Source organism: Oryx dammah, unplaced genomic scaffold, assembly GCF_014754425.2.
Source record: "Oryx dammah isolate SB20612 unplaced genomic scaffold, SCBI_Odam_1.1 HiC_scaffold_3, whole genome shotgun sequence".
Classification (NCBI taxonomy): domain Eukaryota; kingdom Metazoa; phylum Chordata; class Mammalia; order Artiodactyla; family Bovidae; genus Oryx; species Oryx dammah.
Window position 1 is genome coordinate 3,734,062 of NW_024070187.1, and position 26,508 is coordinate 3,760,569.

General features: G+C 41.5%; 1 protein-coding gene and 1 long non-coding RNA gene across 2 annotated transcripts in view; both read left to right on the plus strand.

The window, feature by feature from the left end:
* The window catches only part of LOC120861665, a 44,187-nt gene extending 29,425 nt beyond the window's left edge, over window positions 1-14,762 (plus strand). The window contains exons 3-4 of the long non-coding RNA XR_005720571.1: window positions 10,047-10,167; window positions 14,605-14,762. This is a non-coding gene — a long non-coding RNA (uncharacterized LOC120861665). The remainder of the gene's footprint in view (window positions 1-10,046; window positions 10,168-14,604) is intronic.
* Window positions 14,763-18,235: 3,473 nt separating this feature from the next.
* On the plus strand, window positions 18,236-24,895 carry SMIM43 (small integral membrane protein 43). Its single transcript, XM_040237372.1, has 3 exons — window positions 18,236-19,509; window positions 20,598-20,666; window positions 23,380-24,895. Exon 1 carries the CDS (start codon window positions 18,236-18,238, stop codon window positions 18,425-18,427), a length of 192 nt encoding a protein of 63 aa, XP_040093306.1. The 3' UTR covers window positions 18,428-19,509; window positions 20,598-20,666; window positions 23,380-24,895.
* The last annotated feature ends 1,613 nt before the right edge of the window (window positions 24,896-26,508 follow it).

Genomic DNA, 26,508 nt, shown 5'->3' on the forward strand with positions numbered 1-26,508 from the left:
AGATTAATAAAACTAAAAGGTGATTTTTGGAGAAGATAAACAAAATGGACAAACATTTAGCCAAACTCATCAAGAAAAAGAGAGAAGAATCAAAGCAACAAAATTAGAAATGAAAAAGGAGAGGTTACAACAGACAATGCAGAAATACAAAGGATTATGAGACTATTATTAACAACTATATGGCAATAAAATGGATGACCTGGAATAAATGGACAGATTCTTAGAAAAGTTCAATCTCCCAAGACTGAACCAGGAAGTAATAGAAATTTGAACAAGCACTGAAATTGATGCTGTGATCAAAAAATTTCCCAAAAAAACAAAAGGCCACGGCCAGATGGCTTCACGGGAGAATTCTGTCAAACATTTAGAGAAGAGCTAGTGCCTATCCTTCTAAAACTCTTTCCAAAAATTGCAGAGGAAGGAATACTTCAAAACTCATTCTACAAGTCCGCCATCACCCAGATACCAAAACCAGACAAAGACAACATACAAAAAGAAAACCACAGGCCAATATCACTGATGAACATACATGCAAAAATCCTCAAAAACTTTTAGCAAACAGAATTCAGCAACACATCAAAAAAGCTCATACACCATGATCAAGTTGGGTTTATTCCAGGAATGCAAGGATTCTTCAATATATGCAAATAAATTAATGTGATATACCATATTAACAAATTGAAAAATAATAACCATATAGTTATCTCAATAGATGCATAAAAAACCTTTGACAAAATTCAACACCTATTTAAGAATAAAGCTCTTCAAAAAATGGGACTAGAAGGAACCTACCTCAATGTAGTAAAGGCCATATATGATAACATTATTATCAATGGTGAAACATTATTCTCAATGGCGAAAAGCTGAAAGCATCAAAGATGGTAACGGTGACCCTATATGCAAGACAGAAAAAGAGACATGGATGTATAGAACAGTCTTTTGGACTCTGTGGGAGAAGGCGAGGGTGGGATGATCTGAGAGAGTAGCATTGAAACATGTATATTATCACATGTGAAACAGATCACCAGTCCAGGTTTGATGCATGAGACAGGGTGCTCAGGGCTGGTGCACTGGGATGGCCCAGATGGGATGGGATGGAGAGGGAGGTGGGAGAGGGGTTCAGGATGGGGAACACATGTAAACCCATGGCTGATTCGTATAAATGTATGGCAAAAACCACTACAATATTGTAAAGTAATTAGCCTCCAACTAAAATAAATAAATTTTAAAAAGAAAGAAAGAAAACTGAGTCTTAGGAAAAAAAAAAAAAAACTGAAAGCTTCGCCTCTAAGATCAGGAACAAGACAAGGGTGTCCACTTTCACCACTCTTATTCAACTTAGTTCTGGAAGTCCTAGCTACAGCAATCATAGAAGAAAAAGAAATAAAAGGAATCTAGATTGGAAAAGAAGAAATAAAGCTCTCACTGTTTGCAGATGACATGATACTGTACATAGAAAACCCTAAAGATAGTATCAGAACATTCCTAGAGCTAATCAGTGAATTTAACAAAGTCACAGGATATAAAATCAATACACAGAAATTACTTGTATTTATATGTACTAACAATGTCAGACTTTATTTTGGGGGGCTTCAAAATCACTGCAGATGGTGACTGCAGCCATGAAATTAAAAGACGCTTACTCCTTGGAAGAAAAGTTATGACCAACCTAGATAGCATATTCAAAAGCAGAGACATTACTTTGCTGACTAAGGTCCATCTAGTCAAGGTTATGATTTTTCCTGTGGTCATGTATGGATGTGAGAGTTGGACTGTGAAGAAGGCTGAGCACCAAAGAATTGATGCTTTTGAACTATGGTGTTAGAGAAGACTCTTGAGAGTCCCTTGGATTGCAAGGAGATCCAACCAGTCCATTCTGAAGGAGATCAGCCCTGGGATTTCTTTGGAAGGAATGATGCTAAAGCTGAAACTCCAGTATTTTGGCCACCTCATGCGAAGAGTTGACTCATTGGAAAAGACTCTGATGCTGGGAGGGATTGGAGACAGGAGGAGAAGGGGATGACAGAGGATGAGATGGCTGGATGGCATCACTGACTCGATGGACGTGAGTCTAAATGAACTCCAGGAGTTGGTGATGGACAGGGAGGCCTGGCGTGCTGCGATTCATGGGGTCACAAAGGGTCGGAGACGACTGAGTGACTGAACTGAACTGAACTGAACTGAACAATGAAAAAGCAGAAAGAGAAATTAAGGAATCAATCCCATTCACCATTGCAACAAAAATAATAAAATATCTAGGAATAAACTTATCTAAGGAGACAAAAGAACTATACACAGAAAATTATAAGACACTGATGAAAATAATCAAAGATGACATAAACAGATCGAGAGATATTCCATGTTCCTGGATAGCAAGAAACAATATTGTGAAAATGACTATTCTACCAAATGCAATCTACAGATTCAGTGTGGTCCATATCAAATTATCAATGTCATTTTTCACAGAACTAGAACAGAAAATTTCACAGTTCATATAGAAACACAAATGACCCCAAATAGCCAAAGCAGTCTTGAGAAAGAAGAATGGGAGCTGGAGGAATCAACCTTCCTGACCAGATTATACTACAAAGCTACAGTCATCAAGACAGTGTGGTACTGGCACCAAAACAGAAATATATACCAATGGAACAAGATAGAAAGCCCAGAAATAAACCCATGCACCTATGGGTACCTTATTTTTGACAAAGGAGGCAAGACTATACAATGGGACAAAGGCAGCCTCTTCAATAAATGGTGCTGGGAAAACTGAACAGCTACATGTAAAAGAATGAAATTAGAACACTTCCTAACACCATACAAAAAGATAAACTCAAAATGGATTAAAGACTAAATGTAAGATCAGAAACTATAAAACTCTTAGAGGAAAATACCTCCTAGAGTAATGGAAATAAAAACAAAAGTAAACAGGTGGGACCTGATTAAGCTTAAAAGCTTTCTCACAGCAAAGGAAACTATAAGCAAGATGAAAAGACAACCCTCAGAATGGAAGGAAATTATAGCAAATGAAGCAACTGACAAAGGATTAATTTCCAAAGTATATAAGCAGCTCATACAACTCAATACCAGAAAAACAACCCAATCAAAAAGTGGGGAAAAGACCTAAACAGACATTTCTCCGAAGAAGACATACAGATGGCTAACAAACACATGAAAAGATGCTCAACATTGCTTATTATTAGAGAAATGTAAATCAAAACTACAATGAGATATCACCTCACACCAGTTAGAATTGCCACCATCAAAAAGTTTACAAACAATAAATGCTGGAGAGGGTGTGGAAAAAAAGGAACACTCTTGCACTGTTGGTGGGAATGTAACTATACATTTATAGCCACTATGGGAGACGGTATGGTGATTCCTTAAAAAACTAGGAATAAAACCATACCATATGACCCAGCAATCCCACTCCTAGGCATATACCCTGAGGAAACCAAAATTGAAAAAGACACATGTATCCCATTGTTCATTTCTGCACTATTTACAATAGCTAGAACATGGAAGCAACCTAGATGTCCATCAACAGATGAATGGATAAAGAAATTGTGGTACATATACACAATGGAATATTACTCAGCCATAAAAGGGAATACATTTGAGTTAGTTCTAATGAGGTGGATAAACCCAGAGCCTATTATACAGAGTGAAGTAAGTCAGAAAGAGAAAGAGAAATATCATATTCTAATGCATATATACAGAATCTAGAAAAATGGTACTGAAGAATTTATTTGCAGGGCAGCAGTGGAGAAACAGTCATAGAAAATAGACTTATGGACATGGGGAGAGGGAAGGAGAGGGTCAGATGTGTGGAGAGAGTGACATAGAAACTTATGTTACCATGTGTAATATAGATAGCCAATGGGAATTTGCTATATGTCTCAAGAGACTCAAACAGGGGCTCTATATCAACCTAGAGGGGTAGGATGGGGAGGGAGATGGGAGGGAGGTTCAAAAGGTGAGGGATATATGTATACCTATGGGTGATTCATTTTGGTGTTTGACAGAAAACAACAAAATTCTGTAAAGCAAAATATTACTTTGCCAACAAAAGTCTGTCTCGTCAAAGCTATGGTTTTTCCAGTAGTCATGTATGGGTGTGAGAGTTGGACTATAAAGAAAGCTGAGCACCAAAGAATTGATGCTTTTGAACTGTGGAGTTGGAGAAGACTCTTGAGAGCCCCTTGGTATGAAAGGAGATCAAAGAAGTCAATTCTAAAGGTAATCAGTCCTGAGTATTTATTGGAAGGACTGATGCTGAAGATGAAACTCCAGTGCTATGGCCACTTGATGCGAAGAACTGAGTCAATGGATAAGACCCTGATGCTGGGCAAAATTGAAGGCAGGAGGAGAAGGGGACAACAGAGGATGAGATGGTTGGATGGCATCACTGACTCAACAGAAATGAGTTTGAGGAGGCTCTAGGTGTTGTTGATGGACAGGGAAGCCTGGTGTGCTGTGGTCCATGGGGTCACAAAGAGTCGGACACAACTCAATGACTGAACTGAACTGAGTAGGCTTGTCTACTGAATTTGCTTTATTGGCATTCATATCATGCTGCTTTCACCTCATATATGTATTCTATGATAAACATAGTAATACATATTTGATTAGAACATCATAAATTATGAATTCTGATAAACAATTATTTGATGACTTTTAGTTGGCACTAATATCAGTAACCTCAGATATGCAGATGACACCTTATGGCAGAAAGTGAAAAGGAGCTAAAAAGCCTCTTGATGAAAGTGAAAGAGGAGAGCGAAAAAGTTGGCCTAAAGCTCAACATTCAGAAAACGAAGATCATGGCATCCAGTCCCATCACTTCATGGGAAATAGATGGGGAAACAGTGGAAACAGTGTCAGACTTTATTTTGGGGGGCTCCAGAATCACTGCAGATGGTGACTGCAGCCATGAAATTAAAAGACGGTTACTCCTTGGAAGAAAAGTTATGATTAACCTAGATAGCATATTCAAAAGCAGAGACATTACTTTGCCAACTAAGGTCCGTCTAGTCAAGGCTATGGTTTTTCCTGTGGTCATGTATGGATGTGAGAGTTGGACTGTGAAGAAGGCTGAGCGCCAAAGAATTGATGCGTTTGAACTGTGGTGTTGGAGAAGACTCTTGAGAGTCCCTTGAACTGCAAGGAGATCCAATCAGTCCATTCTAAAGGAGATCAACCCTGGTATTTCTTTGGAAGGAATGATGATAAAGCTGAAAAAGTACTCCAGTACTTTGGCCACCTCATGAGAAGAGTTGACTCATTGGAAAAAACTCTGATGCTGGGAGGGATTGGGGGCAGGAAGAGAAGGGGACGACCGAGGATGAGATGGCTGGATGGCATCACCGACTCGATGGACGTGAGTCTGGGTGAACTCTGGGAGATGGTGATGGACAGGGAGGCCTGGCGTGCTGCGATTCATGGGGTCGCAAAGAGTCAGACATGACTGAGCGACTGAACTGAACTGAATATCCATGGGTGTTCATTGGAAGGACTGATGCTAAAGCTGAAACTCCAGTTCTTTGGCCACCTCATGCAAAGAGTTGACTCATTGAAAAAGACTCTGATGCTGGGAGGGATTGGGGGCAGGAAGAGAAGGGGATGACAGAGGATGAGATGGCTGCATGGCATCACCGACTTGATGGACATGAGTTTGGGTGGACTCCGGGAGTTGGTGATGGACAGGGAGGCTTGGTGTGCTGCGATTCATGGGGTCGTAAAGCGTCAGACATGACTGAGCGACTGAACTGAACTGAACTAAATATCCCTGAACAACACACACAGGAGGTATGCAGCAAGGCTTAATGGCAAATCTTACATCTAAGACACAGCAGAAGAGCACACAGGATTTCTCCATCTCATCTTGCCATTAGAGGCATTTAGACCAAGGACCCCACTTATGTAAAATTATGGCACTGAGAATGGACAGAAAGCATTTGTCTAACTGTGTAAGAACAGGTTCTTCCTAGAGGTGAGATGACTTTCTTAGAAAAGAGTAGTTGGAGCTTAGTGAGGCTGACCTCAGCTAGAAGCTACCTCCCAATATTTTTAGTTGAATCATTGCTAGGCTGTCTAATGGGGCAGGGAGATAGAGCCATTGAAGCCTTTCAGCAAACAAAGGGTATGTTCCTTGTCACCTAAATAATAAAATTTACTGGAAATGTATTTCTTAATGAGATGTACAGGGGAGAATGTGTTATGGTTTCTTCATTAAAGGAGTTGTTTAAAGGATTATTCATTTGGCAAAGTACAGTATTAAGAGTCATAGCCAGTCATAAGTCGCTCAGTCATGTCCAACTCTTTGCAACCCCGTGGGCTGTAATCTACCAGGCTCCTCCGTTCATGGGATTTTCCAGGCAAGAATACTAGAGTGGGTTACCACTCCAGGTATTAGATTAGGACTAGGTAAGATATATGACTTTCTTGTTGAAATAGGAGGAAATTTGGAAAGAGGAGTATGAGAAGATACCCGTGACATTGATAGGTGAAAGAAAGCAATCTTAAAAAGCTACATGCTGTATGTTTCCAACTATGACATTCTGGAGAAGACAAAACTGTGAAGACTAAAAAGACTACTAATTGCCAGGGAAAAGGTGGGAGAGAGAGGAATAAACAGGCAGAACACAGAGGATTTTTAGGGCAATGAACATAGATGTTAAATAAGCAGGGTGACAATGTACAGTCTTGACATACTCCTTTCCCTATTTGGAATCAGTCTGTTGTTCCTTGTCCAGTTCTAACTGTTGCATCACCGACTCAATGGACATGAGTTTGGGTAAACTCTGGGAGTTGGTGATGGACAGGGAGGCCTGGTGTGCTGTGGTTCATGGGGTGTCAGAGAGTTGGACACGACTGAGTGACTGAACTGCAACTGTATTGAATGTCCAATGTTAAGAGTGAACTTTAATATAAATTATGGACCATGGGTGATAATGTGTCCCCTGCCTATTAAGCACTTGTAACAAAGGTAGCACTCTGGTAGAGGGTACTGATGGTGGGGCATGCTGTGCGTGTGTTGAGGCCAGGGGTGTATGGAACTGTACTTTCTAGTCAGTTTTACTTTGTATTTGAAACTGCTCTTAAAAACAGTCTACTTAAAAGAGAGAAAGAGAGAGATCCTTGGTGACTGGCATCTTCCTAGCCAAATGATTTTAGGAAAATATAAGTGGAAGTTGAAGATCTGTATATGACCACCAAAACCATCCATGCTTATGTGCCATTTCATATATCCTCAAGCATAACTGAAACCTGGTTTGAAGATTTGTTTTAAGATTATGGGAGACGAATAGACACAGAAAAGTAATATAAAAAAAAAAAGAGGTATTCATTGAACAAATGGTTTTGGGAAAACGAGGTAGTCATATGGAAAAAAATATGGGTGGCTCTCTACCTTACACTTCACCAAAAATTAAATTCTGGATGTATCAACAGTTTAAACATCAGGAGAAAAAGCTAAAATGTAATAGCAGAAACATGACCGGGAGACACTGCCAGATGTGATTAGTGAGGCAGACAGTGAATCACATAGTGGTTTATGTCTTCACAGATCGGCACTGTGGCTGCTGTTACCATCCTGATGTGTGAAATAGTTATGAGAATAATAGTTAACTTTTATGGGCACTTACCACATTTTGGGCAGTGTTCTAAGCTCTTAATGAATCTTCCCTGGTGGCTCAGATGGTAAAGTGTCTGTCTACAATGCAGGAGACCTGGGTTTGATCCCTCGGTCAGGAAGATTCCCTGGAGATGGAAATGGCAACCCACTCCAGTACTCTTGCCTAGAAAATCCCATGGACGGAGGAGCCTGGTGTCCGTGGGGTCACAAAGAGTTGGACAAGACTGAGCGACTTCACTTTAAGCTCTCAATACATATTAGTCCATTTAATCTTCACCACAACCCAAAGTTGAGGGTATCATTCCCTCCTCCATTTTACAAATGAGGCAACCAAGTCACAGAGTTGAAGTCACATGCTGGTCAGGGAAGCCAAGACTTACTAATTCAAGCAGCCTGGCTCTAGAACCCAGGCACTTAATCAGCATACTCGATTATGAAGCAATGCTTAATTATGTGCTTTTAAAACATACTAGATACATAGGTTAGTATTAAATTTTGACAAAGTTGTATTCACAGCAGTAAGTTTAAACAATTTGTACATTTACTTTCTTTAGGAAAGCTTAAAAGAGTGTTTTTCATTAAAAAGTGAATTATTTTATCCCTTATGTATATCAGTAACTGGCGAGTATAATTTTGACATCTTTGCAAGGTTTCTTTCACAATTTAATTTAATGGTATATATTTTTTAAAAATCACAGTATGTAAACTTGTTTTACAAACACACTGCCATTAAGCATGAACTGTTCAACAAACATGATTATCAATAGTTTGATGAGCAAACTATTGTCCTTTAACTTAATATTCTGCTTGTGTTGAAGTGAAGTGCAAATGTTGTCCCATTATTTCCTTGGTAGGGTAAACCTCACTGGAAAAGCATGAATACCAAATAGCACCCCAAATACACTAGCTTTATAATACTATCATTAAATGATTAATGTAATGTTAAAGACAATGTATTAATATAATAATGGACTGTCAACTGCTTAATAACAAAAACACTCAATACTCTTTAGTATTAAATAATCTTTAAGATATGGGCTTCCCTGGTGGCTCAGAGGTTAAAGCGTCTGCCTCCAATGCGGGAGACCTGGGTTCGATCCCTGGGTCGGGAAGATCCCCTGGAGAAAGAAATGGCAACTCACTCTAGTATTCTTGCCTGGAGAATCCCATGGATGGAGGAGCCTGGTAGGCTACAGTCCACGGGGTCGCAAAGAGTTGGACACGAATGAGCGACTTCACCTTTCACCTAAGATGAGATCAATTTTGGTTCAAAATTAGATAAAAACTAATAAAGCCTTTTTCTTAGGGTGCTGGGTATTTAGAAAGCTTCATTTTTAAGCCTGTACAATGGAGTTTTACTCATTCTAAGCTGAAAGAGGAGGGACATAGTGCCTGCAATTGCATTGACATGAAGTCCTATCCTCAGCATCTTACCTGGGAGGTCTTCTTAATATAATAATCTTTCTCACACATACTTTCTTATTTGGAAATTATTTGCGCTTGATCAGAGAGGTTCAAGAGTTACATGTAATACTCTTGGGGAAAAAAAATATCTTCTTGGCAGCTGATTGGAGAATTCTTGTTGGCAGGAACTTTATTTAAAAGAGAATTTAATAAACTTACAATTAGAAGCTAGCTCAGATTGTTGTTCAGGTTTCCTGCTTAATGAAGAAAGCAGGTAGGGAAAATAATGACTTTGGGGAAGAAAGGGTTAGGGCCTTTGGGGGCAACAGAAATGCCCAGGGCATGTTTGTTGGCTCTGCAGTCTAAATTCTTCCTTCAGTAAGTTCTGTGTTGTTCAGTGATGCTTTGTAGCATGATTTTCCCTTTAGAAGGAACCCCTGCTATGCTGAATCCTGCACATAGTGAAAAAGTGACTGCTTTGGGGAGCCACTGATCTGTTAGTTACATGTGAAAAGCTCTGCTTCCTTAAAGTTAAAAGGAAAAGTGTCATGGTTGGGGTTGAGCAATGAGCAGTGGTTCACTGACCTCTCCTGTTAATGTGTCAGAGGCCCTTCCCAGAGCAAATTGCTTTCCTGAAAGAAGGCACCCTGGGTTCCAAGCCTACTCCATCATCATGGCAACTGGGAGCAATTCACTCTGATAATTTCACTCTTCCACCCGCCCTGGTTTGGGCAGTAAAAATGATAAGTCATTTGAATTTTGGAACCAGAAGGGACATGGCTATGTTTATGTTCAAGTCCCCTAATTTAGGAAGCAGAAGCATAGAGAAGTTAAAGTCATGCCCAGTGTTACATGGCTCTGCAAGCGTGGGATGGTTAGCCAGGCCTTTTGTTTCCCACCAGTGTTCTTCCCACAGCAACAGAAAAGTTGAAGAAATGTGGAAAAGGAGGAGGAAGATCATACTGGCAAGCAAAAACGACAAAGCTGATAAATGGCTGTTTTCTTCTAGGACCAGACTTTTTCAGCTGAAGAAATATACAAGATAGAAGAAAACATGAAGAACCAAAAAATATATTGGTAGCAGGTGCTGAGTCTTGTATAATGAGTTGTGTGTTCTTCGCTTCTCATAGGTGAGAAGAGGGTGGGTGGAGAAGCGCAACTCTTGGTGGTGTCTAGTGACAGTCAGAGCCCGCCTGCTCAGCCATACAGCACATGAAGAGACCATGATTAGGAAGGGCACACGCAAGAGCCAGGTGTACGACAGCCAACAAGGAGTATACATTTTTTCCAGATGTCACAGAGCTTCATTTTCATTATCGAGTAATCATGGTAATCACATCACTTAGTGCAAGCAACAGTATCTGCAACAGCAAGAGAAAACCTCCTGACGGTATTAGTAGTCTAGTGCCACCAGTTTCACACACATCCTGAGCTTTCTCTTTTTACAGAGTTTCACTGTAGGTCATAGGAAATGATGGGATGATCTCTATATTGCTGAAGTTATCAACTATAACATTTACATTCTTGAAAATGTGCCTTAAAGGTTGCTGTCTCCAAGATGCTGATCCTCTTGGTGTTTAGGCACTCACTTCCGCAAGTTAAAAGAAAGTGAATGAAGCCATACAGAGGCTTTGCCTGTCCCAAGCCTGCAGTCTCCTGTCTGAAGTAACAATTTCTATGGGTGGGTGGCAGAGGAGGTTAGAAGAGTCCTTGGACTGATTCACAGATGATGCAAATGCCAGAGGGAAGCTTGGGTAAGCAGTCATTTGTTGCCTGGTTTATGATGATGATTACAAAAGGAATATCCAGGTGAAGGCCTTAGTCTCTCACCAAGAGTTTCTGTTGTAGATTCCAACCAGCATTTATGATAGCAGGCCTTCTAATATGACATATCACAGAGGCAATAATACCAGGTCTATACCTTAGCCACTGTGGAATTGGCTTCTCTAAGTACTGAAAACCCCGAGGAGAATTGTTTTTCACATATACTAAATAGCAGTGTGATTTTCTGCATTAAGAATATTCAACTCCTCAGGAAATAGTTCTTTAGGAAGGATATTTACATGCCTTCCTATAACCTACAGTCAAAGTAGATTATTTAAATACTTTACATCATGTGGTAAAGCTCTTGTTTTACTCAGAATAAAGCATATTTATATGGGTGGTAAACACATAGAATGGAATATGTATTAGTCAAAGATATCCAGAGAAACAGCAGAAAATAGGATACCTAGTGAGATAGAGACAGATAGATATTGTTCATTATAATGAATTGGCTCGTGTCATTATGGAGGATGAGAAGGTCCACAGTCAGTGAGCTAGAGACCCAGAAGAGCTGAAGATGTAGTTCCAGTTTGAAAAACAGCAGGATTCTATTGATAAGAAAGAGATATGAGGTGCTTGGTAGGCAAGCAGGGATGTCCAAGGTCACCCAGCTAGCAAGAATGAAGCCAGGATACATGTCCAAGCCCATCAGGCTGGAAACACTGCACAGTGTGTAGTACAGGGACGAGTCTACTGGACTGGGACCCAAGGCTGTCACTGCCAGTCTGCACCCGTGTGTCTGTGTGCCTGGAGGACAGCTTGGATCCCCAGGCCTGGGAATGCAGGCCCTACCTGTTGGGTCGTCAGAGCTCACAAGGTGGCATTTCTCTAAGGGAGTATGCATGACAACAAATTCTACTTTTTCCTAATTCTTGTTTCCCTTGGGACAATCCAGTTTTAGCCTCCTGTATGTACATTATTCTGCAAGCCCACAGCTCTGATCATTATCAGCTCACATAGAAGCTTGCAGACTTTCCATTAGTGGTGACAGTTTCACCACTGTCATTATTAAAGTTGTGCTGAACAAAGGATATATCACTTTCTCTAATGCTCAGGCGTTTCATTTCGCCACATGGCATGTTAATGATCAATTCTAGGGTCAACTTTCTCCAATGTTCCTGTTAACTTGCTGGAAAGAGTCTAAACTAAAGAAATAGCATTTGGATGTTACCACATCTGTCACTTAATATTTTTCTTTTTTAATATTGGACAGACTTAGATATCTTCCTTTGTGTTTTGAGACATTTGAAGCTAAGGGCGGGATCTAGAGTTGCTGTTGTCATTGTTTCCATAGAATTATTCTTAGTGGTGAATCCTGGATTCATGGTCTACCACATAGCATGATCTCCTACATGCCCCTGTAATAAATTTCTCCCATAGATTTCCTTCCCTCCCTTCTACCCTTTCTTCCCTCCCTCCTTCCAACTCACTGGAATTTCTGAATGTTTATATCAGATTTAAGCAGCCCGTCATGCACATTTTATTTATTTCCTTATAGCTCATTTTGTCAGCATTGAATAACAGCCCAGCTCATTCTTTTTGGGGTGGGATGGGGGAAGAGGTGAGGGTGTTAGAATGTTACAGTAACTGTTGATTAACTTTAGATGACTCCGCCATGATAAAACAATCTACTTTTCTCTCCTACAGTAGTGAACATTCTCATAGATTTTCTAATTCTGATCTTGAGGCTTTTAGGGATGATAAAGTATGCAAAAGGCAATTTCAGGGAGGCCCAATGAATATGGTGTTATATCTGTACGTGAGACAGGAGCAAGGGAGATGAGGCATCGAAGGAACATGGATAGTTTGGAGCCATTCAGAGTTGCCAGGATCAGTAGGACGGATTCAGGCCCTGACTAGCTAGGACAGAGCTGCTTAGGGCCTGGAAACTTCCCTGGAGCATGGACCTCATTCCCAGCACACACACAGGCACTTTAAAAGACATTTCATCTAAGCATAAACCAATGACCCAATCTTTATGGTCCAAGAGGAGAGCAAAAAAGTTGGCTTAAAGCTCAACATTCAGAAAACGAGGATCATGGCATCTGGTCCCATCACTTCATGGGAAATAGATGGGGAAACAGTGGAAACAGTGTCAGACTTTATTTTTTTGGGCTCCAAAATCACTGCAGATGGTGACTGCAGCCATGAAATTAAAAGACGCTTACTCCTTGGAAGAAAAGTTATGACCAACCTAGATAGTATATTCAAAAGCAGAGACATTACTTTGCCAACTAAGGTCCGTCTAGTCAAGGCTATGGTTTTTCCTGTGGTCATGTATGGATGTGAGAGTTGGACTGTGAAGAAGGCTGAGCGCCATAGAATTGATGCTTTTGAACTGTGGTGTTGGGGAAGACTCTTGAGAGTCCCTTGGACTGCAAGGAGATCCAACCAGTCCATTCTGAAAGAGATCAACCCTGGGATTTCTTTGGAAGAAATGATGCTAAAGCTGAAACTCCAGTACTTTGGCCACCTCATGCGAAGAGTTGACTCATTGGCAAAGACTCTGATGCTGGGAGGGATTAGGGGCAGGAGAAGGGGACGATCGAGGATGAGATGGCTGGATGGCATTACAGACTTGATGGACGTGAGTCTGTGTGAACTCCGGGAGATGGTGATGAACAGGGAGGCCTGGCGTGCTGCGATTCATGGGGTCACAAACAGTCAGACACGACTGAGCGACTGAACTGAACTGAACTGTATCTGTATCAACAATACATTTTGAGGCCATGGTATAAAATATTTCTTTCATTTCCTTTGGATTTATTTCAGGCCAAATTGAGTCAGCCTTGCGAAGCTGCCTGCAAATCTCTTTTTCTCCAGTCTCCTGCTCTTATCCTGCCTTTGTATTAGGGAAGTTGCTTCTATCTAGCAGGCGCCCCCAGTAGGTAGGTCCCATCCTGGGATCTTGACAGATTTTTACAGCCCTGAGTGTCTTCTTAGGGCTCCAGGCTCTTTAGGGACACACAATTACAAGGCAACCTCTTCTGTTACTGTTAATCACTTCCCATAAACACCTTTGATACTCCTTATGATAAAAGACCCCCCTTGCTTTTGGAGGTGACGGTATGGAAGAACAAAGGAGGCAAAGGGATGGAGAGCCCCATCCTGCTACACACCATGGATGTCCATAGGCAGGGACTTGGAGCAGTTGTTTTGAGACGCATGAAGAGGGGATGGAGGAGTTGAAAGTGTGCCTCTGAGTGCTGGATGAGGCTTGCTGTGTTATTAAAGTATTCGCAGGGTCCCCTCTGTGGGCAGTGCTATTCCACCTTACCAGTGTGTGCACCAGGGCTTTCTCTTTAAATGATGGAACTGGCCAGGCTCTTATCTACAACGAGTGTCCTTTCTGGCTTTTAAAATTCATAGATTTGCTGTGTAAGGATTTCAACTGAATGCATATTTAGGTGGAGAAAGATGGTGTCTTATTCCTATGGAGTCATTTGTAATAACGTGAACTGAAATTCAGACCATCTTATGAGATATATAAATATGACCAGAGGCTAAAAAACACTGGAAGCATCTAATAAATGTAATATGTTATTTTTGTGGCAGCAATATTATTTTAAATACAAATTTTATTGAGAGTGAATATGAAGATTTATTAGTCATTATTTATAAATTCATTTAAGCTGCTGAGACAAAAGGATAATTAAACAGTTACGGTTAGGAAGGCTGAAGTGGATTTGAATTTGGTGACATAAAATCCTCATTGCTTGGCCTCTTTCCTCGGCATTCTGTAGGGAAACACTGGTTTATTAGAAGCTTCAGCCTTCAAGATTTGAAAGGAAGGGGCCGAGATGTATGTAAGCAGAAGGTATGTGTCTCTTTGTTTCTTTCAAGTTTGACACTCAAAAAGAAAAAAACAGTTATTGATTTGACAGTCAAAGACAAGAAAAGAGCATTTTCCCCCATGAAATAATATAAGGGTTGAGAATGCAGGCTACCACTTACCAGCTGTGTTCTTGGGCAGGTCGCTTAACCTCTGTGTGCCTCAGTGTTCATCCTTTAATGGCTTGACTACCCAGATGGCAATGTGCCACGTGGCATATGCCTTTTCTACCAAACACCTTGTTGATTATGAGTGCTTAACATATGCAAAGTGTGTAAGTCACACCTCCTTTTTCAGTCAGTATTCTCACCTGCAAGCTGTCATTAACCATTAATGCTTTTCTGCAATAAACAGATTTACTGGAAAGCCAGTGGGGGTTCACAGAAGAGGAAAGAGGCAGTTTAGAAAAAGGGCAGGAGTCAAGGATACCACAGAACCGGCAGCGAGAGCCACGCCTGTCACTCTGGGAACTGGTCTGGTCTAGGAGCCCCTCTGCCACTTAATGCATCTGACCTCCAAACATTTTGTCCTGTTCCATCTGCTCCCAAACTTCAGACTCCTGGAAACAGGGATACGTGGGTGAGTTTCTGGCATGGCTCTTCCTGCCCTCCCTGCACTATATCAAGAGTGGGTAGAAGATATACCTGACCCCCTCGGTTTCCACAGTGGGAGGTGGCAAAAGAGAGCAGTCACTGGGATCTGTCCTTTTGCCAACAGTACATAATAGAGAATTCTACCAGTAGGAATATGTGGTTCCTAGAGTAGAGGTGTGTGGATTCTGGGTAGTCAAAAACAAACAAACAAACAAAAATCACAGCTATCTGCTTTACTCATGTAAGGCTTCAGATTTTCCTCAGTAGCTCTATGAGCAGTGATATGCTGCTAAGTGTTTAACAACTGGTTCTCCGGCCTTGATTTGTAGCACTTGTACATTTCCACAGGGTAAATGCTCCTGCTCCTGCTGCTGCTGCTAAGTTGCTTCAGTTGTGTCAGACTCTGGGTGACCCCATAGACAGCAGCCCACCAGGCTCCCTTGTCGCTGGGATTCTCCAGGCAAGAACACTGGAGTGGGGTGCCATTGCCTTCTCCAATGCATGTGGCCAATTTCAAGCTACCCCCATGATATCGGGGCAGATGGAGATACACAGTAGTGTACTGCTGTGTAACATTTCAGCTATATAGCCTGGCCAGACGCAAATAACCTTCAGTGCATGGATGACAGTAAAGTGTGGCGAAATAATTAGGGAGTGGTGAGTTTTGAGTATTCGTTACCTTTGTTAACATAATTTATTTAATTGTAAGTTTATACAATAAGGAAATGACCAGGTGGCTCAATTGGTAAAGAATCTGCCTGCCAGTGCAGGAGACACGGGTTCAATCCCTGGGCTGGGAAAATCCCCTGGAGGAGGAAATGGCAACCCTCTCCAGTATTCTTGCCTGGAGAATCCCATGGACAGAGGAGCCTGGCAGGGTACACTCCATGGGATCACAAAGAGTAGGACATGATTGAGCACTCCTGCATGCACTTAAACGATTTCATTTTTAATGATAACTGTATTTTAGCACATGACTTGCAAAATTTTTGAGAAAATCTTTGAGCCAGTTCCAGGATTCTATTGCCCATGAAGTGGGTCAGTAATGTTATTGAGAGAAACAGATTGAGAGATTTGAGAGATTCCTTACACAGCAAGATGCTTGGTGGAGAGGCCTAGGGCCTGGGGATTTTGCACAGCAGTCTATAACAATGGGGACTCTCAGCAACAGAATAATAATAGTGTCTGTCATTTACTTAGCAAAACATTCTTACTCAACATTCCACTCATTTTTGATCCTCACAACAAACTCAAGAAAAAGGGAAGCAAGATATGTAACAGGTAAGGGGATGGAGAGTCAGAGAGCTGAAGTGACCCCTGACATGTGGAGCTGACACTAGAATTGGGACTTTGAGATTTCCAGTTCACAACTTGTCCCATGCCATCCTATTTCTTTGAACTCCCTGCCTTCACTGGGAGAGCCACTTATTACAGACAGCCCATTACATAGTCTGGGATGTTGTACATCAGCCCTTATTCCCCAGATTCATTTCAGGGGCCTCTCTTGTGTCTTCACAAATAAAGAATGAAATAAAGTCGGAGGCTCATAGAGTGGGCAGTGATGACCCATTGTGTTAGCAGCTTTGATAGCTGCACCCCACGTTGGCCACCAATGATCCTTACCCCCTGATATTCATGTCCTCAGACCCCTACATAGAAGAGGGCTGACCTGTGCGACCGAGTCAGTACTGCGGTAGTGACCGCCTATGCCTTCTGAAGCCAACTGTTAATGGCGCTGCAGCTTCTGCCTCCTTTCAGATCCCTGGGGGAAGTGCCTTCAGATCTTATGCTTTGCAGGTTGCCAGCAGAGGGCTGTGCAAACACCGAGCAGCCCTGTGGGGAAGCCCACACTGGAAGGAACTGAGAGCCAGCCAGCGCCACTTGCTACCCCTGAAAGTGAGCCACCTTGGAAGTGGACTCTCCAGCTCCCGCCAAGCCTTCAGAGGACTGCCTCTTGGGCTAACATCTGATGGTAGGCTCATGAGAAACCTCAAGTCAGAATCACCCAGCAAAGTGCTCCCAAATTATTGACCCACAGAAACTGTGAGCTATGACCAATGTTTATGTTATTTTGAGCCACTTAGTTCTTGGGTAATTTGTTACACAGTGGTAGATAAGCTGGATTTTTTTTTTTTTTTTTCAGAGCTGTACCATATGGGCTGTGGGTAATCTTAACTACAGAGAGGTGTTAGGGGCTTAAGGAAGCATTTTAAGTAAATTGTTTTTTTTTTTCTGTTGTTTTTGTTTTCCACCAAAGAAATTGGATTCTCAGTCGACCTTAGAGGGTTTTATACAGTTTAACTAGAAATGCATTTTCTCTTTAATGTTTTTCTAAATGAGTGCCGCTCTATACTGAGAACATTTGCAATCTGAAGAGCAAGGCACTTGAACTGGCACTCACTCAGGCACCCTTAAGTCATCTCACAGCCCTTTGGACCCCGGCCTTCACTGTCACTTTTGGGTCTCTGGGCCATGGCTTTGCCTGCCCTTTGGAAAAGCCTGAAAAAGGGAAAATAACGAAACAAATCTACTAGGAAGGGGAAAGGGTAGAGATCCCACTAAATGCTGGAAGTGGAAATCTTAAAATCATTTGCAAAACATCAACCCCAACACCCGCTGGGAGGCTGAGCCGTCACCTCTTCTCCCTGTCTCCTCCCACTGAAGTTCGCTCCTAGAAAAATCCACTCGTCCCCAAGAGCTCTGGAGAGGATCTTGCCGTAGAGAGGCTGTTGTGGCTACTGGGAGGGTGGGAGCCAGGGTTACACCGGCTCCTTGGCGCGTTTGCTCTGAGCTGGACGAAGCTGCCTGTGGACCTCCGAACCGTGGCCCAAGACGAGGCGCCCTTGCGCGGGCGGGAGGAGCCTGGAGGTGGGACCCTGAAGGCGCGCCACGCCGGCAAAGGCAACCCGCGCGGAGCGCGCACGGCCGCTGAGCGCCGGCGCCTCCAGCATGGAGTGGGAGCTCAACTTTCTGCTCTACCTGGCGCTCTTCTTCTTTCTGCTCTTCTTACTTTTCCTCCTGCTCTTCGTGGTCATCAAACAGCTGAAGAACTCGGTGGCCAATACGGCCGGGGCGCTCCAGCCCGGGCGCCTCTCCCTGCACCGGGAGCCTTGGGGCTTCTCCCGCGAGCAAGCGGTGTGACAGGCGCCGCGCGGACACTGGCGGGAGGGCATGGAACTGTGCGGGCACCGGGCTGGGGCTCGGCCTCTATTCTCTGGCCGCACGGCCGCCCGGGTTCTAGGGCCAGGCTCGGCTGCCTCGCTGGCAGGTCCGTTTGGGCATGGGAGCTGTTGGCAAATGGGCGAGTTTCTCTGCTCCTCCGGGAAGCTAGGGGCTCAGGGCGAGCTGGGATGTCAGGGATGATGGATGCCTGGGGTCTGGGCCGGTGGTGTACTTTTAGGGAGGGACCCTAAGCTTTTCCAGAGTGGGGAGAAATACAAAAAAGAAAGGAGGTTAGCTTTTGAAGCCAGAATGGCTCTGAGGACCTGCAAGCTCTTCTTTCCAGTCCAACTGCATTTTTATCTTGTGTTCCAGGGATCCAAAACTAAATTATTCAGATGATTCAGTCCAGGCACTTTCCAACAAAATCGAATGTCAGCCTAACCTTTGGGATAAGAGACAGGAGAAAACAGGTCACACTCGGAGTATTCCACATACTGTTTTGAATGTCTGTGCTGTGGTAGACCCTATGTGGGATTCAAGTGGCAGTGCGTGGGAGAGAGGGTTGAGTGGCCCATTTGTTATGGGGTATCTCCCCTTTCTCCCGATCCCTGCTCCTATTCTAGACTCTGACCCTGGAGGTGCCTGCGGATTGCTGTGGCGGGTAGGTATAGAATCAGCAGGAGGGTGAGCGTTAGAGTGGGAGTCACTGGGAGATTTCTTGGGGTTGCCATGGAGGGCTGAAGAAATGAGGCCATTTTCGCGTGGTAGGGCAACAGGGATGGATAACACGGGAAGATGGAGGCTGACGTTTCTGCCAGGCTGTCCTAGGTGATTAGAATGATTAGATGGACGGGCTGAAGTAACTTCTCACCCGTGTGGCCCTAAGTACCCTCCGGGCAATGTTAGTTTGGGAAATAACTTCATCTTCCAGGTGCTCTTTCCTCAGTCTTTGCCATCTCAGGTTCTGGAGCGGAGCTGCTGCCCTGGGCTGGTGTGTGGAGGATGGTGGAGTTACCGGCCGGTCAGGCGGGAGTAACCAGAGACAGACGACTTCTGCGATGGTAAGCAGGGACCACCCTTGGTTTTGCTTTGTCCCTGGGTAAACTTCTAAAGACCCAGGCCCTTACAAAAGTGAGGGTTCAAGATGAAGGAAATGGGTGCAGTGACATAAAGGGCTCCTCTCCTACTCAGAGCCAGGGAGCTTCTATAGGAACCAAGGAGCCAAACCAATTCCCAACCTAGTACAGCATCTTGGTAGAGGATCCTAAAAATTAGAATGGGATGTGAGAAATGATTGCGACTGATAAATATGCCCTATTGGAAAATAGAACAGGGGTTCTTGAAGTTGAAATATGTAATGCAGATATAGTTTGTCTTTTCAATACGGGAAGATTTGGGGTTCAGCCATGGGGTAAGATAAGCCATCCAAATCATGACTATAACACTGAAAACACTTATTAATTTTAGGCACAAAGACAGACCATGTAGAAAGGCTAAAAACAACCAAATGCTAAGTGTTAACCTAAATTGAGAATATGAAAGTGAAGTGGAAGACAATTATTTTAATAATTCAGTAGAAGGAAAAATAGTCTCACTACTTATGGGGAAAGTTTTGGTCTGAGACATTCAGATAATTTCCTACATTTTCTGTTTCACTTTACTGGAATGGCGCTATTATGAATAAAGTAAGCAGTTTATTTTAAATATAAGGTCATAAATAAATTCATATATATACATTCACATATATACATATATATGAATTCATATATATATGAATTTTAAATATGTCATAAGTAAATCCATACATATGAATTCATATATATGTATATATACACACACACATACCTCTCTTTATGGGAGGTGTAATAAGACTTTATTTGAATTCCCAGTTTGAATCCCAGAATCAACTACAGTGATTCTAAATTGTACTTTGAACAGTAGTTCTCTAATTGGTTGACACCCCTACAGTGACATCTAGTTATACAGTTGTGTGGTTATTACAGACTTTGAAGATGAGTGTGGGAGTAGTTAATAAGCATTAATAGTTTATAAGGATGAAAACAATCACTTCCTACTTTATAAATAATCAGAATGCAAATTATTTTAACCACATGTTTGACTTGATTTTATAATCCTTTATTCTTCCTAGTAATGCCACTGGTGTCCAAAGGTTTAAACCACCCTTGACTCTTCTAGACAGGAGACTAGAGAACTCAGGGTGAGTAGTTTGCTGCTATCCCAGGTTTAAGTCAATCTCTTTGCTAGTTCTATTAACTCAGCTTCCTACGAAAGGAGTGGTTGCCTTTCTCTTTTGTGGCCAGTGCCATTTTATGACCTCCTCAGAATCTAATTCATGAGTTACTAAGTTCCCATTTCTACAGGCAAAAATGAATACTTACTCCTATTGTCCAGTCTCTGCCTTGAGCCTGCGCTAAACCCTGGGAATTAAAGATTCTCATACTGCCTTGTTCTATTCATTTATTCAGTCGTTGTTTTTCAAAACCCAACACAGACTGGTCTCTCACATTAGAACTACTTTTGAATTCAAATTTTTTGCTGCCTGTATACATCCTTTTTTTAAAAAAAATTATTTATTTACTTGGTTGTGCCCTTATTGGCATGTGAGTTGCAGCATATCTTAGTTGTGGCATGCAGTATATAGTTCCGTGACCAGGGATTGAACCCAAGCCCCCTGCATTGGGAGCTCAGTCACTGGACCATCAGGGAAGTCCTAACCTGTATACATTCTTGATCTAGTGCTCCAACATCCACAATGGTTTAGGTCATAGCCTTGTAGATACTGATTGCTCCATCCACTGACCACACCCTGGTCCTGACAATCACTACACTAAGTCTGTTTTTGAAGACAGTGTACATATGAGCTAGACATTAAAGCATTTGAAAAGTCAGGAACATTTTAAATAACTGCTCATTATATAACTTGATTATTAAAAATTGCTATATTTTATTTTCAGTAAGAGGTTTTTAGTGATTCTTTAGCAATGTTGGACTTCCCTGGTGGCTCAGATGGTAAAGCATCTGTCTACAATGCAGGAGACCGGGTTTGATCCCTGGGTCAGGAATATCCCCTGGAGAAGGAAATGGCAATCCACTCCAGTACTATTGCATGGAAAATCCCATGTACAGAGGAGCCTGGTAGGCTACAATCCATGAGGTCGCAAAGAGTAGGACACGACTGAGCGACTTCAGCAATGTTAGAAGCTGAGTTGAATTTCTTACATTATAAGGAAATGGGCCATAATTCAGTTGTTATATTAATATTCTATTTCAACTGTTCTTATTTCCTTGTTGTTTCTAAATTTCAGCTATTTTAAATGACTCAAATTTTATTAGGATGATCTTGATGTTTCACTGATTTCCAAACTTGAAAATGAAATGAACCTGCAGTTCTACTTGAAAAGATAAACTTCTTAAGTTGGCTAAGAATGACATCACAGTCATACCTGAAATCTAAAATGTCTAATAAAGTCAATTCCTGTGTCTCAACTTCAGTTTTAAGCACAGCTGTAGACGCAGGACTCATGCCATCTGGTGTGATTCCACAGAATAAGAGAAAGTTTTCCCAGAGTGTGCCATGCACTGGCTTTTCTGGGAATGACAAGGTGCCAGGATTTGTTTTTGGTTCACTTGCAGGGGTGGAAACTTGGAACTAGGTGAGTAAAAAAAAAAAAAAAAACCAATATCCCATTTTTAGCTTGACATTTCATGTTTCCAATTTTGCCTATAGTTTCAAAATAAGTGCAATAGAGTTGAACATTTTTAATGGCCAAAATTCTGAACATTGTCAATGGTAAAACCATTTAGGATAGTGGTAAATGCTTTTTTTTTCTAATCCATACCTACTAATATAGGGACTTGCAGAATACTAAGGGTATACTGATGTAATACGAAGAAAGTACTTGCAGAATACTGTACTCTGTTTTTAATTTTTATAACTCCTCTAAGGTACCTATGCTGATTTAAGCTAAATCCACAATTAATTAAAACTCTGAAACCATTAGGAAATTGCTGTCAGATGTCTATGTTACATACAAGGGAAAATTAAAAATTGAATTGTAGTTTGTTAATGTTGATATTTCTTTTTTGGGTGTTTGAATTAGGGAAATCAATGATAAATTCTTCATTTTTTACTTTGTCTATACAAAATAAAGTTATATATGAAATAATGATCTGATTAAGTATCTGAGTAGTTAGCATCTTATCATATAAGAATTAGGATAAGCAGAAGGGTAGACCTGTGTTCAGAAGAGTAATCAGAACATAATAGACACTCAAAAAAAAACTTCCTGATGGATTAATCTAAAAATCCTCTTATTTTCCTTAATAGCAGCTATTTTACACAATAAACCTGCTCATTTCCTCCACCTCTGGTCTGTTGAGGCTTTGGTGGGTTCAAATAAACTTTTGTTCTATTAATATGATTCTGCTGCTGCTAAGTCACATCAGTCGTGTCCAACTCTGTGCGACCCCATAGACGGCAGCCCACCAGGCTCCCCCGTCCCTGGGATTCCCAAGGCAAGAACACTGGAGTGGGTTGCCATTTCCTTCTCCAATGCATGAAAGTGAAAAGTGAAAGTGAAGTCGCCCAGTCGTGTCCGACTCTTCACAACCCCATGGACTGTAGCCCACCAGGCTCCCCCATCCCTGGGATTCTCCAGGCAAGAGTACTGGAGTGGGTTGCCATTGCCCTCTCCTAATATGATTCTCTGAAGTTACTTAAACTTACTGAATATGCACATATTCTTCAGGCAAGATATTTTTTACTTTCAGATGAAAATTTTCTTTTTGGTAGAGGTTTCGTTTTGTTCTCATGTAGGATGGAGGTTGGGGGCTCATGGTACTGCCTAGTTCAGCAGCTCACAGACATCAGAGTCAGAATGGCCCTGAGGTTCCCGTGGCTTTTCCCCTAGGTTCCAAGATGGTTCTTTCGGTTCCCAGCAAGAAGACGGAGGAAGACCAAGAGGAAAACAGGGCATGCCAGTGTGAGGCTACCTCTTCTTAAAGAGCTTTCTCAGCAGTCCAACAACTTTTGCTCACATCTCATTGGCCAAACAGTGTCATTGGCCCCCGCTATCTCTAAAGTTGTCTGAGCAATGTGGTTTTTGTAGGTGGACATGTAACTACCTTCAACAAAAATCTGAGTTCTCTTCATAAGGAAGAAGGTAACAGTGTATCTTGGGTGAACAACTTATAGTCTGTGCCCTGAATACAAAATACAGTGGTAAAGAAGCATAATGCTTGAGATGGTTCAAAACGGCATCTCCTTCACAACTGGCAGCATGCCAAGCAGACTGCTGTGACCCGAGTGTGGCTAGAGTGAAACAGGCCAGGTTTTCTCATGAAATACTTACCAGGACTGACTGCTCTCTCAGCCAGTATACCTGTCCCCATCAGGCTTCTCTAGTCCCTGGGAACTCTTGGACTTTCTCAGAGGACGTGCTTGCTTCTTGGAGGCTTGAAATGAGATGGGGAATGTTTTACCTTGATGCTTCCACATCTGTGTTGTTTATCTTTTCTCTCTTTTTCCTAAAAAATTTTTGGTGCAGTCTAGTTGTGTATTTGATCCCCATAAAAGGATCATTCTTTTCATGTACAGGGCAGGGTACTCTATGTAAAGAAAGGCTACTTTACTCCCTTCTGTTTCTCCACCACCTCATCTAGGAATATCATGGAAGAATTGCTTCTCAGAGCTGCCTCCATAAACAGCCTACATCCTGGCTAAGCAAAGAGAGAAGAAACACTTCCCACATCCAGGGCTGTCCAAAAGAACTTTCTATGATGACAGGAATGTTCCGTATCTGCAGTGTCTAATACAGTAGCCACTAGCCATGTGTGGCTAGTGAACAATTGAAATGTTGCTACTGTGATTGAGGAAGTAAATTTTAATGTTATTTAATTTTAAATACTTTAAATGTAAATAGCCACATGTGGCTAGCGACTAGTGTTGTAGACAAACCTTTCTCTTTCTTGTGTTTTACAACTTGCTGGGTGTGTGTGTGGGTGGGGGGGTGTTGAATAAGTTGTATGCTTGCCATTCCATGGTGTTTACTATTCCACCTTGCCATCGAACTTGTCTTCCAGAGGAAAGGTAAAAATGGTATTTTGGAACTAAATTCAGATGTTAACTTGACATTTACACATTGACCATATGTATTTGTATGTGTTCCTGTGTGCATAGAATGGTTTCTGGGAATAGGTCCTGTGGTTGATAACTGATGATGGGAAAGTGGTGGTGCTGGTCACTTTACTTTCCTAGTGAACATTATATGTTCCTTGTCATAGTCAGTAGGGATTCTGTTATACAGTTCATTCTGTCACTATTTTTGTACTATTGTGGCTGCTAAATGATTATTCCATGTCTGTTTTTCAAAATACTTTGTGGTTTATATTTTTTAAAAGGCTATGAAATAAAAATAGTAGCTCAGCCTTGTGTGTAAGTGAATTATTATTACCCATACCCTCTGAAGAGTTAATTAGGATGAGATAAATGGGTGGAAGGAAATATTTATTTTTGTATCAGATTTTCTTTATAATGGATGTGTCTATATACCAGTTAATGTTATCTTTTAAAAATATTTAATGACTCTTTCATTGTATACAGAGTTTGGGTAAACCGTTGGGGGGCAATGGTATCTTCTGCAAGTCTTTAGATGTTTTTCTACACTGAGCATCACTTGACTCTCTTATTTACCTGAGTTGTTTAGATTTGTTTGTCTTTTATTACTAAGTTATTCTTAAAAATATCCTGGACACTGTTTCTTTATCTAGTGTGTGCTTTTTTCCCTAGTTTGTGGATAGCCTATTCATTTTCTTAACATATCTTTAAAAGAAAAATTTTTATATGGCTAATTCATGTTGATATATGGCAGAAACCAACACAATATTGTAAAGCGGTTATCCTTCAATTAAAAATAAATAAATTTTTTTAAAAGAGGGATTTTTAAATTTAAATCTCTTTACTTTTTTTGTGTTATTGCTTTCTCTGTACTCTTTAACAGAATTCTTCCCTTCTTTTGAGTCACGGAAATATACTCCAGTGCTTTCTTCTAGACTGGAAGTTTTATAGTTTTAACATTTACTATGTCTGTTATCCACCTCAGTGTAAATTTTTGTGTATGCTATGAGGTAAGGATTGGGTTCTTTCTCCCCTCACCTCATATTTTCCCCCCTTTTATTGAAAAGGCTTTCCTCTCCCTATTGGACTACTTTGGCCTCTGTCAAAAATCAAATGACCATATAAATGTGGGACTATCTCTGGGCTCTTGTTTCTGTTCCATGGGGTCATCCTAAACGACTGCCCCCCTGTCTTCCTTACTGCATTTTCACCCCAAGTCTGGGTATTCACCACAGTGTTATCAGTCATAACTTTTGTAACAAACTTCTACTGAGGAGTTAGTCTGTGTGCATAAAGACACTTGAATAATTTCAGCTGAAAATATTTAAATTTAATAAGAAACCCCCACCTGATACCATGCTTCCTTTACTCTAGCTTGTAGCTCCACCTGTAATCTAAATCTAGATCTGGAATAGAACATGGTCAAAAAACTTGTCATAGGTAGAGAATATCCTTTTTTTTCCCCCATTACTACAGTTGAGAGAAAACTGTACTTTAAAGTGTTACAAAACAAAACAAGCACAGAAGCTCATGAGTTGTTAGGGTCCCAGCCTCTTTACCAACAGAAGTCTGGCCACAGATAGATTGCCTAGCTCAAGTATCAGGACATTTATTTGGATGTTTTCTATTTGTCTGCGTGGTGTCTTGACCTTTGAGTAATTGGATAGCGCTTTTTAGAAATTTGGCTGAGGTGGTTTGATTGGCACCAAATCATGTCTCATGCCCCCTTTTATTTGCAGTCAGTTTTCCAGACTCCCAGTTTTCGCATGTTCTTGTCCTTTACATGTCTCAACTGGGGCCTCACTGGGAAGAATCTTCTCATTATAGGGACAGTAAAGGGTCTCATCCATCTCCTACAACTATAATCTCACTATGTTCCTTGCAGCTAACAGTTCTTAACAGTTTGCTACATATATTTTGAGAT